At 45.6% G+C, this 18155-nt stretch overlaps 1 protein-coding gene across 1 annotated transcript in view; it reads left to right on the top strand.

The window, feature by feature from the left end:
- Nucleotides 1-18155, top strand: part of CYSTM1 (cysteine rich transmembrane module containing 1) — a 60050-nt gene that overhangs the window by 8633 nt on the left and 33262 nt on the right. Inside the window, exon 2 of the mRNA XM_044226290.1 lies at nucleotides 8752-8973. Within this exon, the coding sequence (XP_044082225.1) occupies nucleotides 8772-8973 (202 nt within the window). The 5' untranslated portion in view covers nucleotides 8752-8771. The remainder of the gene's footprint in view (nucleotides 1-8751; nucleotides 8974-18155) is intronic.

Raw genomic sequence — 18155 nt, 5'->3', positions numbered from 1 at the left:
TTCGGTGGGTATGTTACCCTCTCTTGAAGAGAACTTTTTGGGATTCCCTCAAAGTCTCCAAGACTGGAAGAACACTAAAATCTGCACACTGAGTTTAATGTTGGAAGGAGGCAAGATTGATTGGCTATAGTCATCTTTTCTTTTTTTTTTTTATTTTTATTTAAGATTTTATTTTTCTGAGACTGAGACGGGGAGGGGAGGAGCAACGGTAAAGGGAGAGAGAATCTCAAGCTGACTGCACACTGAGCACAGAGCCCTACTTGGGGCTCAGTCTCATGACCCTGATATCATGACCTGTGGTGAAACCAAGAGTTGGCCACTTAACTGACTGAGCCACCCAGGTGCCCCAACTATAATCATGTTTTCAAATAGTGTTGAAGTACTGTGGATAATTAATGTGGGATGACTTTTCAGACTTTACTACTCCTAATGTATCAGGACAAGTTGAGTGGACTTACATCTTTGTGTTAGCTTAATTTTGGGGATGGTGGCCTGAAGCAATTACCTGAATGGCATTAGCAAAGCATATTAATAAATAGTTGGTAGGATTTTAGGTTCCTTTGCAGTTTGTATGTCAGGAATGAAGGTCTTCATTACTCAGGGACAGGGCCTCCAGAGACAGATGATACACTATTTTTTTTTCCTTTCACGTGCATTTTGATGCCCTTGTTCAGTGGAAGGTGCCATTTTTGGGCTCTGTGACATTTTGTCCTCCACAAAGAGGCCACAAGCCAGAATACTGATACCAAAGACATGCTCAAATATTCACTCATCGACTTTGTGAGGACAGCACAGTACCTAGTAGAACTCTGTCAAGCAGATGGTCCTGAATGAGGTAGGTGATGACTGGTAATATTTGGGAGGTCAACACCAGAATCAGTATTTCAACAGTGCAGAAGTAACATTGCAAGTTATGTCCTTAGAGCTTGCCCCCCAACGAAAAGCAGCTTAGGAAATGGTAACACAGCAAAATGTGTTAGAAATGGTGAGCAAGCTACAAAAATCAAAGATCTTGCCCATGTTGTGATAATTGTTAACTCTCAGAGGTTTCCTGCTGGTGCTCTGTGGTTGGGCATGTCACTACTGTATTTAAAAGGCAAATACCTCCAGTGACTATTCCCCAAGTCTCCTGTGTCAGGTAGGCCAGGTCAGGAGTAGGTTCCTCTGAGGTGTGGGCCCATGGTTCTCGAATGCTCATTCTTGTGGCTGGGGCTTTGGAGCTCAGAGTTAAGGCTGCTACTTCTCCTCCCTGCTTGTTGCGCATGAGTGTGGCACAACTTCCCGGACTAGGGGGGCCGTTCAGTCAGGCTTCTTGTGCCTATTCCGGTAGAATTGCAGAACTCATTTAGGTGACCCCCAAAGTGAATTTTGTATAGTCTGAAGAGCCAAGCTATCCTCACTATACCCTAGAAATTTGGAGAACTTCCAGCATTTTCCATCTGATGCAATAACAGACAAGTGGAAATGACCATTTTATTTTTATGATTAGCAGTACTGAAGGGCAAGAGCAAGCCAGCTAGGGTTTGTTCTCTCATATCCATGGGACCAGGTTCTCTTGTCTTTCATATCAATGAATGTTGTTTATTTTGGAATAAACAAATGATGAGGTTTGCCAATAGCATCAGAAAGGCAAATGTAAGTAAGGTTACATGAATCCTTTTACAAGAGGTACAAGTATAGAAAAGGAAGCTGCAAGGGCTCCTGGGTGGCTCCATTGGTTAAACGTTGCCCTTTGGCTCTGGTCATGATCCCAGGGATGAAGTCCTGAGTTGGACTCCTGGCTCAGCCTGCTTCTCTCTCTGTCTGCCACTCCCCCCTACTCATGATCTCTCTCTCTCTCTCTGACAAATGAATATATAAAATCTTTAAACATGCGCGCACACAAAAGGAAGCTGCAGTGATCCTGAAAAGTCTATTCTTAGCAGGGACTTTTGCGAACTGACCCTTGGCCCGATCTCCTTCTGTCTGCTTAGGCCATTTTGAACCCTTTCAACTCCAGTGTGCTCAGGTTTTTCTCACAGATTTTTGTATCTGACCAGAGGGTGAAGGATGAGTAGTTGGATTTCTGTTTTTGCTCAACTCTCAGTGTGATAGTCACTTCTTCCCAGAAGCTCTGTTTGACTTTCCTGATCTGTTGTCTCTACCTCGAGGTCAGCTGTACTGAGTACTTCCTCTCTCTCAGCTTGGTTTCATAATTGCTGGTGTTAATGTCTGCCTCCCTCACGAGTCCCAGTAGAAGCTGTCTCTTGCTTACCTTTATCTCCATAGTGCCTTGAACCACTGGTGCTGGCTCCTAGTGGGTGCTTCTGGAAATATTTGTGGAGTGAACAAAAGACTGTGTGAACGGAATAAACCAACACGTCAGTGCTAAAATTTAATGAAAACTGTAAACCTAAGAGGACAGAGAAACACAAAACCAGTAATTCTAAAGCTTTTTTTAGCCCAGCAAACCATACCCAAAATTATGGGTATGAGAATCAAGGAAAAGTGAGGGACCTACAATATAAATCTTTTCACAAAGATACTGTTAAAAGGCCAGCTAATGAGGGAGTTTAAAAAAAAAAAAGACACAGAGGGAGGTTTTTAGAGTAATATCTGCTCTCATGCTTTTAAACTTTAAAGATAATTTTATAAATTCCGAAGGAATATACATAAGGATGGAAGGATAAGCATGACTTCTGACTTTGACGACAAGAACAGTTTCAAGGTGGGGGAAGTCTCCATGCATTCATGAGAATTTTCTTTTTTTTTTCTTTTCTTTTTTCTAACCCCATGTCTGGTACTCAGTCAAGTGACATCTTAGTTTGAAGCAGAAAAAAAAAAAAACACTGAAAGAACTTAAGTAGCCAAATATCTTGTGAAAAAAGAATCATAATTGCAGAAATTATTGTAAAAAGCAGTAAAGAGCAGCTAGAAAATAGGTTACCAACAAGGGTTAGATAAGCAGTGGGAAGGGATATCAGGGTGCTGCAAATGGGTAGATAGGATGTCTACAGAGGCATGCTAGTGGCTAAGAAAAATGTGAGTAGCATTGAAAGTATCCAAAAGCACTAAGAGAACCACATTTTTTTGGACTGTATAGGTTCCCTTCTTGAAATTTTAGGAAATACAGACGAATATAAGTAAATAACAATTGCCCATAATTCCAGCACCCAGGAAAAACCACTATAAATGTTGTTTTTTCCTCCTAGCCACATTCTGTCTGCTGTTGCTGTGCAGCTTAAAGTGTGAAAATCTTAATGTACAACTCAATGAGTTTGTAGTATTCATGTAAACATGACTCAGCTCAAGATGTAGAACATTTCCATCATCCCAGAAGGCTCCCTTTGTGCCTCTTCCAGTCAATATCTGTAGATTCCTTTTGGCTGTTCTCAAGCCTCATATAAATGGAATCATACAGTGTGAAGTCTGTTGAATCTGGCTCCTTCTACCATCATCGTCTGTGAGATTCATCCCGCTGTTGCGTGTAGTAATTGTTCTTTTTTAATTTACTGGTGGACAGTTTTCTCTTGTATAGCCCATAAGCTGTGTGTTTTGCTATGGACAAACATTTGGACAGTTTCCATTTTGGGGCTATTATAAATAAAATGGCTTTGAATGTTCTTCTGCACTCATTTCACTTTGCTGTACATCTGAGAGCAGAGTTGCTGGGTCATAAGGTAAATAGTGCCAAAGTCATGAATATATTATATACTTGTGAAAGCTTGATTGTTGTAGTGTTTATATATAGGCCCATTCTGTAGTGTGAATTATTTTTTGTTTTTAAGGTTGGTGATCAGGGTTCATTTTTTTCCCCTTTGCAAGAATATCCAGCACTGTTTTTTTAGAAAGACTAATTTTTCCTCCCTTCCCTTCCCTTTCCTTCCTTCCTTCCTTCCTTCCTTCCTTCGTTTTTTTCTTTCAAGACTTCTCCATTCATTTGACACAGAGAGACAACCAGAGAGGGAACACAAGCAGGGAGAGTGGGAGAGGGAGAAGCAGGCTTCCCACTGAGCAGGGAGCCCAATGTGGGACCTGAGCCGAAGGCAGACGCCCGACCAATGAGCCACCCAGGCACCCCTGATTTTTACTTTATGAATTGTAGTGGTGCCTTCCTATACAATTAGGTGACTACTATATGAGTCTCTTGTAGGCCTTTTCATTCTGTACATTAATCTAATTACAAATATTTAAAGAAAATGGGATTGAGGCTCCTGGGTGGCTCAGTAGGTTGAGCGTCTTAGGTCATGATCTTAAGGTTCTGAGATTGAAACCCTTGCTTTCTGTTCCTCCACCCTCCCCTCCACTTGTGCTTCTCTCTCAAATAAATAAGTAAATAAAATCTTTGGGGAAAAAAAGAAGAAAATGGGACCATGCTGAATATATAGCTTTAGAAAAAAATTTTTCAGTAAGGTCCATGCCCAGCGTGGAGCCTATGGAGGGGCTTGAACACATGACTGCAAGATTGAGGCCTGATCAGGAGTTGGACAGTTAACAAACTGAGCCACCCAGGTGGCCCCCTTAAAAAATTTTTTTATACTTAATACCACATCATGCTTCAAAAACAGTTAAAAATTTGAAAGAACTACTATATAGCTGTACCATAATTTATTTTTCTTTTGGATATTTAATTTTTTTCTTCCCATTCTGTTTTGCTGTTTTATGTTGCAGACTTTACTCAAATGTCTGATCATTTCTGTCCATTCATTTATGTATTAGGCAATAAAAAGTCAGTTAGAAGTTCTTTGTGCACAGGCTTTGCTGTGGAGTGACTGGGTGAGTCATTTCTTGGCATCTCCTCAAATACTGATAACAGGAATACTTCTTCCATGGGGACTAAATTTTTAGTTTTTCCAGAGGAAAATTCTTCACTGTTCTCCCTTCAGGGTAAATGCCAGGCTGCCAGGTATCTTGTCATTTGTAATTTAAAAAACAATGACAACTTTGAAAAATATTGGTCTTTCCTGTGTCTCTGCTTTTTTTTTTTTTTTTTTTTTGAGGTCCTTTCTAGTGGTCTGTGTCGGAGGAGCACTTTCTGAAAGCATAGTTCCTGCTCTTCTCATTGTATGAGGAATGGTCCCTGGTGCTGGGACTTTGAGCCCGTCCTGATGGGCATCATCGATTAGCATTGTTCGTTGCTGTCTGTTACGGGATCTTGGCTGCTGCTTAATTTGAGCTTTCCCATTTGGAGCTCTGATTTGTCTTTAATAGTACAATTTCCAGTTTACATTTGACTCTCAGTGTAACACACTCTGGTAGAGCAGGGCTTGCATTTCACCTGAGCAGATTTATAAGGGAAAACGTTCATGGTACAGAGTTAAGTATCATACCTTGAATTTAACGCTCATTTGTGTTTTGATGACATTAAATGGTTTGTACTAGGTAATCTTTTTTACTTGGGTTGGCTTTTGTACACACTTGGGATTCCTGATTGATTCCCACTAGGTGAAGTTGTGCTTTGCAAATGTCAGCTCCGTGTTCTTTGATCTCAGCACAGATGCTGTTTCTGTGACTTTCCCTCTTCTCCTACTGAGATTTTTTTTTTTCTATTTAGAGGGAAACGAATATAGGTCCAAATTTTTATCCCTTTAAGATGACGGCGTGTCTTGGGAACATAGGGACACAGTAGGGGAGGAGGTGTGGCAGCTGGAGCCCTGGCTGGTTTATGTTCTTTATAAGTGCCTCTGTGAGTAGCACCTGGGATTTTTTTTCTCCCTAGACATGAAGTGATTCCTCAGGAAGAGGGAGAGAGGTACATACCAAAATTGAGGGGGAAACATATTGAGGGGGAAGGAGAGAGGGAAGAGTTTTGAGAGTTTGAGAGAGAGAGGGAGGAGAGAGGGAAGAGTTTTGAGGGTTTCAGAGAGAGAACAGCACAGGATAATGGGGAATAGCTGCAAGTAAATGGAACCAGAAAAGTCATGAAATATTGTGGTCTGTTGTTGTAACAAGTTGTATGTACTCTGTTCTTTTTTCTTCTCATGGGTCGCTGTTCTTAAGGACAATGTCTACAGAGTTTGGTCCAGACTTTGCTAGAGTGAGAATGATCATGACTACAGGGTCTTTTTGGAGTAATCAAGACAAAATACAGTTTTGATGGGATTAGTTCAGTTCAGAGGAGCCACCCCCCCCATATACAAAAATTACTTGAAAGCTTACTTATGATGGTTGTGTTCTACTTTTGTGACCTAAAAAGTGAATAATGAGGGACGCCTGGGTGGCTCAGTTGGCTAAGCAGCTGCCTTCGGCTCAGGTCATGATCCCAGCATCCTGGGATCGAGTCCCACATCGGGCTCCTTGCTCGGCAGGGAGCCTGCTTCTCCCTCTGCCTCTGCCTGCCACTCTGTCTGCCTGTGCTTGCTCTCTCTCCCTCTCTCTCTCTGATAAATAAATTTTTAAAAAAAGTGAATAATGAAATGGCCATTTGGGGGACTGGGAGGGTCAATGAGATTGATTTCTTCCTTCTTTTGATTTTTTAAAGATTTTATTTATTTATTTGACAGAGATCACAAGTAGGCAGAGAGGCAGGCAGAGAGAGAGGGGAAAGCAGGCTTCCTGCTGGGACCATGACCTGAGCCAAAGGCAAAGGCTTTAACCCCCTGAGCCACCCAGGCACCCCTTGATTTCTGTTTAAGACCAGGTTCACTAGGTTTTCCACAGCCTTCTTGGTAGAAGAGAGGAAATGCAGAAGTGGTTTGGGGTTATGTACATGTCCCCAGAACCATGTGATAATGCAGTGTTAGTCACCATGAGCCTTCGTGTTAGTATAAGGGGAAAGGCTGCCCTGTTGGCCGAGAGGAGAGAAGGGAAAGAACTTGACTTTTTTCTGAGTCCCTGTTAGGCCTCTGGAAAAGTAAGTCTCTAACATGAGGGACAGAATGCAGATATGGTCAAAACAGAGACCTTCAAGCCATTCTGAATCCGTATTTTAGTTTCAATTTATAATCACCTCCTTCAAGTGACCTTCTCACCTCCTCCTGGGTTTAAGTCCCTATTCCTGCCCAGCTGTCTATTTACCACCTTTTCTAAAATTCACTATCCTTATGTTTGCCTTTTTTTAACCAGGTGCCAAGGGACGCACTTGAGCCCTATTTATCTCTGTACCCGCATTACCTAGCACAGCGCCAGGCATGGTCAGCACTGTATAACTGTGTGCTTGCTGGAATGTCACTCAGAGGGGCACATTAGCTTACTTACCATTGGTTCCTAGAATGGAAATTCTGTAGAGGTAGTTGAGCTTAGGCTTAGGTTTCTGCCTGATTTATGAACCATTACAAAGTCACCTGGAATACTTTCCTTTTTGGCTCTGTTTTTCTGGAGCACCTCTTCATCTTCGGGCTGGCTTCCTCGGGGCTGCACCCGGGCTGTCACCAGTGCTCCAGGCTGCGTCCTCACTGGACTGTGTTTGTACTCGAGTTAAGGGGAAGGGAAGGTCAGGAGTGTGTTAGCTTTTAATTATCGGACTACGTCAGAACCAGTCCTATTGGCCAAGGAATGCCATTTGGGATTGATTTAGTCCTGGATGCCTTCTTGATTTAGTCTTGATGCGAAGGGGGTAAGAGTGGCCTGGGCTGGCTTAGGTTACCCTGGGCTCATCCCAGAGCTGTTACGGAAGGAAGAATGAATGGATACCTGACCGCTATTTTGAAGGGGATATGGTTGTTGTGTGGGCAAACTGCAAAATCCACTATACTTTAATCTGGTTTGTCTAGGGAACCTTATTTTATGGTTATTTTTGTCTTCATATACAGACATAGTCACTTACAAATTTATTGATTACTGTTATAAAGAAGAATTAACAGTGAAATTATTAAATTTTGACTATGAGAGTTTTGCTTCTATTAACTTAGGGTTTGGTTGGGGATAGAAAATCCTCGAATAGATAAAGAGTTAAATATTAGTACTCCAGATGGGTAACAGTACAATGTAGCAAGAGTACTGATGCCACGTTCATCCAGAGTATGGACTTTGCATTTCCCAGTAATGCTCTTAGTCAAGTCATTGCCATGTCAGGCACTGTGGGGGTTGCAGAGATGATGGAGAGGAGACGCTGGCTCCACGCCTTCAAGGCCAGTCAAGAATGGTTAACAAGTCTTTGGGGGCTGGGAAGCAATGGCTTCCCTCACAGAAGCAGACCACCAAGAACAGGCGCCATTAAACACAAATGTGAGGTTTCCTGGTGAGCTCTCTAGAGTCCTGAGACCTTGGATGATCTGAGTGCCCTCTGTCCAGCGAGAACTAAGGACGCAGCTCAGCTGCTTAGAGCCGTGGGTCTTTGTTGGTCACGGCAGTAGTGTTGTTTATTAGAAGATCCCAGCGTGGCCCAGCGCTGTTTTTTTTTTTTTTGGAGAATTTCTCATGCTGGGTTAGCCCCCACTGATCTGACTCCTAATTAGTGCTGTTACACTTGGTGTCTTCTTCCTAGAGCTATGCAGTCACATTTCTGGACATTTCAGAGAATTAACAAAGAGATGCTGTTCTTGTACTGGGCAGTATCTTAGTAAGCTCCAGTATCATGGCGATGACCCACAGGTGATTGGTCCCTTCTCTCAAGGCCTGCAGTCTACTGAGGAAGTCAGGCAGAAGGCCACTAAATAGATACAGAAGATACTTGTCTGTCAATTGTGAGAAAGAAACAATGGGCAGAACTGAAGGTTTGTGAGAGGTTTGTAACCTTTAAGGTGTTTTATAAATGGTCTCTTGAGTTGAAATTTTTTTACTAATGATTTCTATGGATTAGATGAAAATAATTTTTTGTTATTTGCCTCCTAGGTACACTCTGCAGGTCCCTGATGAACCCAGGGAACCCTCCACCGTATCCGGGCCCTGGTCCGACGGCCCCGTACCCACCTTATCCACCACAACCAATGGGACCAGGGGGCTGCCCTCCAGGACCAATGGGGGGACCCTACCCACCTCCTCAGGGGTACCCCTATCAAGGATACCCACAGTATGGCTGGCAAGGCGGACCTCAGGAGCCTCCTAAAACCACAGGTACTGGGAACGGGGTGTGTATATGTGTGTGGGAGGGGGTACAGTCCCATGTCACCAAAGGAAATTTTTGCATGTTTTCCTTGTAGAGAAGGAACTCAGGCCTTTGTGTGCCATGGTTGATGTTCTCAAAGCTTGGTGACTGCTTCGGGTGGTTTCTAATTCTTGAGAAGGACTTCTTTCTTGGGAAGCCTGAGTCAGTTCTGCCTACTTTCTCTATGTCTCTTACCGCTCTGGGGCTGATGACTTCCTGGTCGACGTGTTTCCCGAGGGGACCTTCTGGAGTACTGGTGGGGAAGGTACCAGGTGGGTCCTTGCTCTGGCAGCTGGTTTTGTTTTTTTTAGATTTGGCCAGTCGAGATTATTTTCTCTCTCAGTTTGTTGACCCGCAAGTCCTCCTCTTGCCCCAGCTATTGGGTTGATTTTCTTTACTTCCGTGTTTTTGTAATTCTCTTGAACCTCTGAGCTGAGTTTTCAGCAGGCCTGTGAGTTGTCCCTGTGTCCTAGAACAGTGCTACTCCAAGTTGCCTGGGCAGACAAGTACCAGTCTGGAGACAGCTGTGAGAAGGAGAGAGTGCAAGTAACCAGCGAAGAACTTTGAGAGCAGCTGGACATGGCTGCGACATTAGGGCAGGTGATTGGCATTTTGCAAAAAGTATCAGTAGAAAGGAAATGTCTTGAGAAGCACTGTGCTGGGTGTCTGGGTGACTTTTAGGACTGTTCTATGACCTTTTGGTTTGCAGAATAATTGCTGTGTTACTGTGCCTTCAGGTTTTTAAAAATGCTAATTCTTCCCAAGTGCTTGTTGTGTGCCGAGTGGACTCCTGAGAGCTTTATTTACATTAACATTTAATCCTTGCAACAGTCCTGTGAGGTTATTCCCATTTTATGGGAAATCATGAAGTCATAGAGGGGACTAATGATATGCTCCAGATCACCCTGCTAAAAGGGGCAGATTCCCGATGGGAATCCTGAGGGTTTGGTTCAGAATGTGTACCTATCACCTTTTTCTCTGGGTGAGTTTAGATTTTATCTATGACTTCAGGTTCATCTCTAGCTGAAGTGCAAGTGTGTAGTCCATTCTGTTAGCAGCCCACTGTATGGTAACTGTTGCTGTTTCAGGGGTGGGAAAGTCTTCTGAGCTGCTGTTCATCAGTGTCTGGTAATCAGCAAGGACTTAATAAAGGTGTGTTGAATGGATAGGTAGCTGGGTGGATGGCTGATCTAAGCAGAACCCTAGGCCGTTTATGGTTCCAAGTTAATTTTTTTGTACTACAGAAATTGTAGGAAAAAATTGCTTTGTTTTTCTTGGGAAACCAGTTTTTTGGAAACCCTGTGAGTGGAGGTACCAGGTGCTTATGGCAATGGGGGCTCCCCGGGAGTATACTTGCAGTATGTCAAGGGGCTCCTGAGATGATAGTTACTAATAATAACTATAGCAACTAGTATTTCTTGAGGCTGGTGCCTGCTGTTAGCCTCATGTGACCTTCCCAAGAGCCCTGTAGCTTTAATCCCATGTCACAGAGGTGGAACCCGGGGCTTGAAGAGGTGGTATATCAGTTATCCATCCTATAGCATAGCACCCCAAAACTCCGTGGCTTAAAACAACAATGATTTATTCTCCTGACTCTCTGAGTTGGTTTTATGGGATCTCTCCTGGGGTCACTTAATTCGGCTTGGCTTAATTCAGCTTTGCTGGGGCTGGCGTGTCCCAAGATGTTCTCGTTCACATGAGTGGGGGCCTGGTTTACCTCCATGCGGCCTCTCTCTACCTGTTGTTTGTGATCTAGCCTGGCGTATTTACATGGCAGCTCATTTCCAAGAGGGTGAGAGTGAAAGTTTGCCAGCCGTTTCCTGGGTCTAGCCCCAGGAATATTCTCTCGTTCAAAGCATATTCTCTCATTGAAAAGCAAGTCATAAGAGAAGCTGGATTCAATGGGAGGGGAACTAGACGTCATTGACACCCCCCACCTTTTTTAGTAACAACTTTTTAAAGAGATGATTCACATACCATACACTTAACCTATGTCATGTGTATGATCCAGTAGTTCTTAGTATAGTCAGAGTTGTACGAGCATCATCACTGTAATTCCACAACATTTCATCACCCCAAAAGATACCCATATCCTTTAGTGGTAGCTCCCATTTCCTTAACCCTCCCCCTCCATTAATCTGTTTTATCTCTGTAGATCTGCTTGTTCTGGACATTTCTTATAAATGGAATCCTACAACACCCAGTGCTCGTCACTAGATGCCACAGCCCTTATGTGGGCCTTTTAAGATGAGCTTCTTCCACTTAGTATAGTGTGTTCAAGTTGTAAGCATCTGTCAGTCCTCCATTTCTTTGTTTCGCCAGATAATATTCCATTTTAAGGATACACCACGTTTTCTTTATCCATTCATTAGTTGATGGACACTGCGCTTGGCTGTTAGGACTAGGAAGTGGTGGCTGTGATGACCGTTTGTGCAAAGTAAGCTCGTGTCTGGAGGAGAGGTGTGGGGACGCGGAGCCAGAGTTGTCGTCAGCCACCATCTCGGCAGATGCTTCACCACATGGCACTTTGCTGCCAACAGTTCATGCCATCCCCAGCCTTCCCCATGGACCAGCTCTGTCCACCCCCCTCCGAGACCCCCAACTGTCTCCTCAGTCACCACATCCACTTCAAGCCCAGGGTGTCGTCATCAGCATCTAGACGCACATAGGGCCTCCTCCCTGCCGTGCCACTTCCTTCCCTTCACACCCCTCATTCCCAGTTGGCCCAACCTGCACACCTCGGGGTGACACGGAATGCCACTCCTGTGAAGCTTGCCCTGTGTGTCCCACTGCTGGTAGGTGTTACCAGTGCCCTGTGCTCCAGCCGCACCCCTGGACAGGCTGCTTTCTGAGCATACCCCACCCCCTGAACTCAGTTCATTTTTGTGTTCTGTCTCGTCTGTGTCTGAATTCGGTCAGCCTCCCTGATGATGTCCTAGTGTAGACTCTGACCACTGGTGGTTAGTCAAGACTCTTCAGGCTGGGGGTGCCTGGGTGGCGCAGTGGGTTAAAGCCTCTGCCTTCGGCTCAGGTCATGATCCCAAGGTCCTGGGATCGAGGCCGGAGTCTGGCTCTCTGCTCAACAGGGAGCCTGCTTCCTCCTCTCTCTCTCTGCCTGCCTCTCTGCCTACTTGTAATCTCTCTCTGTCAAATAAAATAAATAAAATCTTTAAAAAAAAAAAAAAAGACTCTTCAGGCTGTGAGTGATAGGCTGAAGTCTCAGCCCTAAGTATTAACCAACAGTAGAGGGTCATCAGAGACCAGAGAGAAGGCTCCAAAATGATGGATGGTGACCAAAACAGACAAAAAAAGGGACTCTAAGGAGACAGAGACAATGCAAGGAGCACAACCCTGCTGGAAGAAAAGGGGGGAAGATACCTCTAATCGCTTAGATATGTGGGATGATAAATCCTATTGAAGTAAGACTAGAGATGCTGTATGAAAAGGAACTCAGGAAACAAAAGCATTTAGCCAAGAAGAACGTGAAACCAACCTCAGCCCAAGGAATTAGGTCCAAAAGACCCATTCACATAGTCAGATCTTACCCAGCCAGCATGGAAGGTGTTTTGCCACAGGTGGAAGGTCGACATACTGCTTTGTAACAAACCATCCCAAGTTAGAGATTCTGTAATTGGGGCAGGGCTTGGCTTGAAAGATCCGTCTCTTTTCCCCAGGGCATCTCTGGGGGCTGGAACATAGATGATAACTGGGGTGCTAGGTTGACCGTGTGTACATTCCAGCCTTGAACGAGATTTATAAACTCTCTTCCAGCGGTCGGGTTGGCTTGTGTATGCAGTACGGAGAAGGCGTGCAGTTTAGCAGAAGCTTCAGAAGGGTGAGGGGGATGGGATGGGAGCCCAGTGGCAGCCTGACTGTGGGGGGCGGAGGGTCAGAAGATACCCACACTTAGATGCTGCCATCTTTATTTTTTCTAATTTAAATTTTAGTTAACATCCAGTGCAATACTGAATTCTGAGGACACCTGAGTGACTCCGACGGTTAAGCATCTGCCTTTGGCTCAGGTCACGATCCCAGTTCCACATTGGGCTCCCTGCTCAGTGGAGAGTCTGCTTCTCTCTCTTTCCCTCTGCCTCTCCCCCTGCTTGTGCTCTCTCTCTCTCTCAACTGAGTAAATAAAATATCTTTAAAAATTAAAAAAAAAAATACTGATTTCTGGGGTAAAATTCAGTGATTCATCACTTACGACACCCAGTGCTCATCAATAGCTGCTACTGTCATTACCTGTGTTCCAACTCCACTCTTACTTTGTTTCCTCCTCTTATTTCCCTTGAAAGTTTAAGTTCAACCATATTCTGTCAGCTGTTTCTGTTTCAGCAAAATCTTGTACTTCCGGTTCATTATAATGAATAATTGTTCTTTCAGATCCAAAAGACCCACAGAACCCCACATCTGATATCTGTCTTTCCCCCTTCTCCTCCACATCACCTCTCAGTGGGGCTGAGCTGGGCATTCTCCCCGTGCAGCAGCCCCAGGTAGCGGGGCTCCTTCATCCTTCAGTGTCCATGGGCAAAGGTGGAAGCTGCCAGGTGCTTTTTTTTTTCCCCCCAGGCCTTCCTTTAAAAGGAAGAAAGGAAAAAGAAACAAAATTCCTTTAACTTCTAATTTTGAAGCCATTGCAGACTTAGAACAGCCTTGCAGAAATAGTACAGATGATTCTGTGTACCTCTCACCCAGATTGCCCTGAACCTCAATCACTACCCTGTAATGATCTGCTATAGGCCTTTTCCTCACCCGGCCCGGAAGGCTCAGAATAGCACTTCACACCCAATTGGTCCACGAAGCCATGGGGCTGTGTAGCCAGGATTCAAGGGGAGGGGAGACTTCCCCGCTTGGTTGGGTAGAAGCAGAGCCACACTGCAGCATGGCATGTTGGGGGGGGGGGCATCTTTGGTCCCCCTGGTGATGGGTGGACTCCTGTCCGGTGAGGCAGTCTCAACTGCCACAGCTGCTTCTAGGTTCTCCTGACTATGCCACAGTTACAGAATGGTTTAAAGGGGAAAATTAAACACAGCAGTATCTCCAGTCTTATAGGAAATCTGCTTATTGAAGAAAGGTTCTGTGAGTTGGTTAGAAAGTAGTGAAAGAGTGTTTTAAATATTCGGTCACCAAAATAAAATGACAGCCCCTCAGCTACCTCACAGCAGCAGCAGCGGAAGTCCTCAGAGGATCACCCAGATTAATCGCTCTTTTAGGCTCCTGGCAGACCTCCCTTGCTGGCCCTTTCTGTTTAGCTCAGATGTGGCCTCAGAATCCTCCTTACCCCCAGTGCCCTGGGCAGCCTCTGTGAATAGGCTTGAGTTGCGGGATGAGATGAAGGCATTTGCCATCCCTTGCAAGGCTCACCCCCTCTTTTTAGAGAAACTCAAACTGAAGCCCAGAGAGGTTTAGTGACTGGCCCTGGGTCAGTGAGTTTGACCTTGGATGTAAGTCCCGATTCCAAGCTAAATGTTTTTCTTTATTTTGTCCTAGTGCTGTGGTCCAACAGGTTCCACAGCCCCTCTCAAACACCGCCTCAGGGCAGTACCTTCTTCGCAGCCCATTCCCATCTCCCCTCTGCCTCCATCCCCCCATCCACCACAAAACAAACACAACACTTGGTAGCTCAGAGCAGGATATCCGCTTCCTAGTAGCAGAGGCAAAGTGGAATATGATTAATCTGGATTCAAATCCCTTATTAACACCAGGACCTGGGCAGGTTACCTAACCGCCCTGATCTTTGCATGCCTGCCTCCCCTTGGAAACCTCACAGTGGCTGTCTTTGTCTCCTGCATCTCTGCCTCACCCAGAGCCGTGCTGCCACATCGTATGTGCTCAGGAAATGTGTGGTGGATGTGTGGAAATACCACCATTTTGAAAGGTGGTTGTGAATTTGTGTGAGTTGTCCAGGTCCCTTGGCCTTGGAGCCCCTTCCTGTGCTGTTCACCTTGGAAGTCCAGATGTCAGGGCTATGTACATGTTCTTCTGGGTTAGGACTGTCACATCTGGCAAGGTATCGATTTAAAATAAAAAAATTTGGAGACCTAGGTGGCTTAGTCAGTTAGGCTTTTGCCTCGGGCTCAGGTCATGATCCCAAGGTCCTGGGATCGAATCCTGCATTCGGCTCTCTGCTCTGCACAGAGTCTGCTTCTCCCTCTGCCCCTCCCCTTCACTCATGCTCTCTTTCACTCTCTCCTTCTCAGGTAAATAGAATCTGTTTTAAAAAATGAATACATTCTATTTCCGCAGAGTCCTTGGGAAGTCCCCATGGAGTTCAAAAGCCCAATTGGCCTTTGAACCGGGTTTCTAGGCCTGTCAATCAGGAACGAAAAATGACCTTATTATGGTTCTTTGTAACTTGAAGATGCAGAGGGGAGTGCCTGTTCCCGGAGTGCCCTGCTGGATCATTGGCCAACCAACCGGACACTCCGCGTTGCCTCTCCTTTAATCCAAGGTCAGCAGCTGGGGGCAGGGTGGTGATAGAATGGCATTATTTCTCTTTCTGGATGCTCTTCTTGGTGTCTGCCACTGCTGTCATCAGTCGTCATGAGGATGGAAGAGGAAGGAATTTAACGGTCTGGCATCTCTGGCTGTTTGGCTTGGGGTGTGGAATTACAGCGTGGCTTGTTTGAGCCTTTTATGCTTTTTTTCATCAGAAGCTCCTATGGGGCCCTTTCATTGCCCTGGGAAGCCTTTCCAGCAGAGATAAAGTCCAGCTCAGAACCTTTCTTGCCAGGTATCAGATGACAGTGTCCCAGCAAGGACGCTGCATGGTGCCACAGAAAGCCACACTGCTTAGGAATCTGGGTGGAGTTTCTCTGCTTCCCTGGGCTTCCATTCCCTTCTCTGTAAAATAGGGATTATGGGGCTGTGATGAAGAATAAAGTAATTGTCCTTATACAGTTAATGGCACATGAGGAAGTTGGTACTCTCCTTCAGCCCACATAAATTTCTATATTTTTGCTTGTGGGTGGATAGGGCCCATGAAGACAGGAAGTCCTCAGGGGCCAGGTGGGGAAGCCAGTTGCTGAGTGTCCTGCCCCGTCTGCCCACAAGCCTGAGGCAACTGGGACAGCTCCTAAGTCCTCTGCAGTCAAGGCCACAGACCTGGTCTCCCTCCTCTTGCTCCTGCCCCTGCTGTCTGTTTTCTGCCCAGACCCCATGAGAGCTTCCCAGGTCACTGACAATAAAAGCCAGAGTCCTTCCATGGGCTAGCAAGGCCCACTCAGAGCCCACGCCATTCTGCATGCTCCGACCCCCTTTTCGGGCTGCCCTCCAAGGCCTTTGTTTTTTCTCAGAAATCTACACACCTTGTGGCCTCTTTGGTTCATATTTAGCAGTCACCTAGTTAGAGAGGCCTTCCAGCCGCTTCCCCTCGCCCTCTGCCTAAATGTGGCACCCCAGCTGGGCCTTCTCTGTCCCTGCCCTTCTCATCTCCCTTCCCACGTCATATTCTTTTGTGAATATTCTTTTCTGGCTGCCTTTCTCCTCCTTCCAGGATAGAAGCTCCTTGATGTCAGGAGCCTATGTATGTTAGGTTCACTGCTCAGTTCCTACTATTTGTCGAATGTTCGAGCTTCCCTGCACAGGTGTCTTGTGAGTCATTCTGCTTCAGGCTTCACCTCAGGTTCTCATTCCTCCTCTACACCGAATCCTGGGAGAGGCCCTAGGAGGTGCTGCTGGCTGAGTTTCTGGGTGCCAGGTCTGATGCTAAACACGGCATCTCCTCTACCATTTCGTTGGCATGGCAGCTCTGTGAAGTGGGTCCTGTTAATGGAGAGAGTTTGCCCAGGTCCGAGCTAATAAGTGCTGGAGCAGGAACTCTAATCCTGACTCCGACTTGAGAGCCTCTCTCTGCTTCACTGGGCTCCCTCCGGGACAGGTGGCCGGTGGCCGTGGCCTCTGCTCCCTTGCTGCCTTCGAACCTGGCTGAGGTCCACCCTTGGCATACTTGATGCCTCTTTGTTTCTTCCTCCTTCTTGGCCTCCTGCTTCACCCTGGTCTCCTGCATCTTCAGGGGTCTACAGAGTACTCCTTTATTGTCTTAGCCTCAGTTTCTCTTTGTTCAGTCTTTTTAACCTTTGTCCTTCCTCTTAGCCCATATCTGTGGTCATTCATTTGAATCTTCTGATACTCAGATGGCGTTTACGTGGAATTCTGTGCAATGCCCCTAGGTTTCAACATGGGACTGGGCTAGCATCTTGAAGACTTCAGCCAGGCCTGTCAGAATTGAGAAGCTTGTGGTTTCTGACACGGCAAGTGGGTTTAGTCTTGTATACTCTTTGCTCTGTGGAGGGGACAGATCCAGTGGATAGAAGGATGGAGGATTCTAGAGAGGGACGAGGAGAAAGATGAATAAGGAAGGGGTAGGAGGTGGAGGCAGTATGGTCCCTAGACCCAGCACTGTAGCTGCTAATTAGAGATGAAGAAGAGTTTAGAGAGAAGCAGGAGATAGGACAGGTGAGATTCTGGAATAAGCTTTTTTTAAAGCTCTTCCACTCTGGGCTTGGATTTGCAGAAAAGACCAATTGCACTACTTTTCCCTCCCTCACTGTCTTCATCTGCCTGGGTTCAGAGCAGAGTATTCCCTGTGTCACAGGGGCTTGGAGCTCTGTCACTCCTGGCTGGCCGTCAGTGGTGCAAATGGTCAGACCTGAGAGATGGAGCTTTGAGTCATTCTTGCCTCCACCTAGTGCTGGCCCTCACTTTTTCTCTGGCCCCTAAACACAGTAACAACTCATGCAGAAATTTTTTTTTTTTTAATACTGCGCATCGTCCACATACACTGTCATCTGAAATCACTTCTGCGTTTTTATTTGCTAGGCAGTTCTTGCTAACGTGCACGTGTCATTTGTACCCGGCTGCCATCATAGTGTAGAGTCGTGGTGGTGTATTGTGTCCTGTCTCCCTTATTTTGTCAAGAAGCAGCTTGCCTGTAGGGGACGGTTTTCTTGGGTAATTTTTTAAAAAGATTTTTTTTTTTTTTTGGAGAGTGGGAAAGAGATAGAGGGTGGGTAGGCACAGAGGCAGAGAGAGAATCTTAAGCAGGCTCCACACGCAGTGTAGAGCCCAATGCAAGGCTTAATCTCACAACCCTGAGATTGTGAACCTTGACAAATCAAGAGTTGGACGCTTAACTGACTGAGCCACCCAG

This window comes from Neovison vison, chromosome 1 (assembly GCF_020171115.1).
Source record: "Neovison vison isolate M4711 chromosome 1, ASM_NN_V1, whole genome shotgun sequence".
Lineage (NCBI taxonomy): Eukaryota > Metazoa > Chordata > Mammalia > Carnivora > Mustelidae > Neogale > Neogale vison.
The sequence above is the reverse complement of the archived record's forward strand: the minus strand, read 5'-3'. Positions and strand labels throughout refer to the sequence as shown.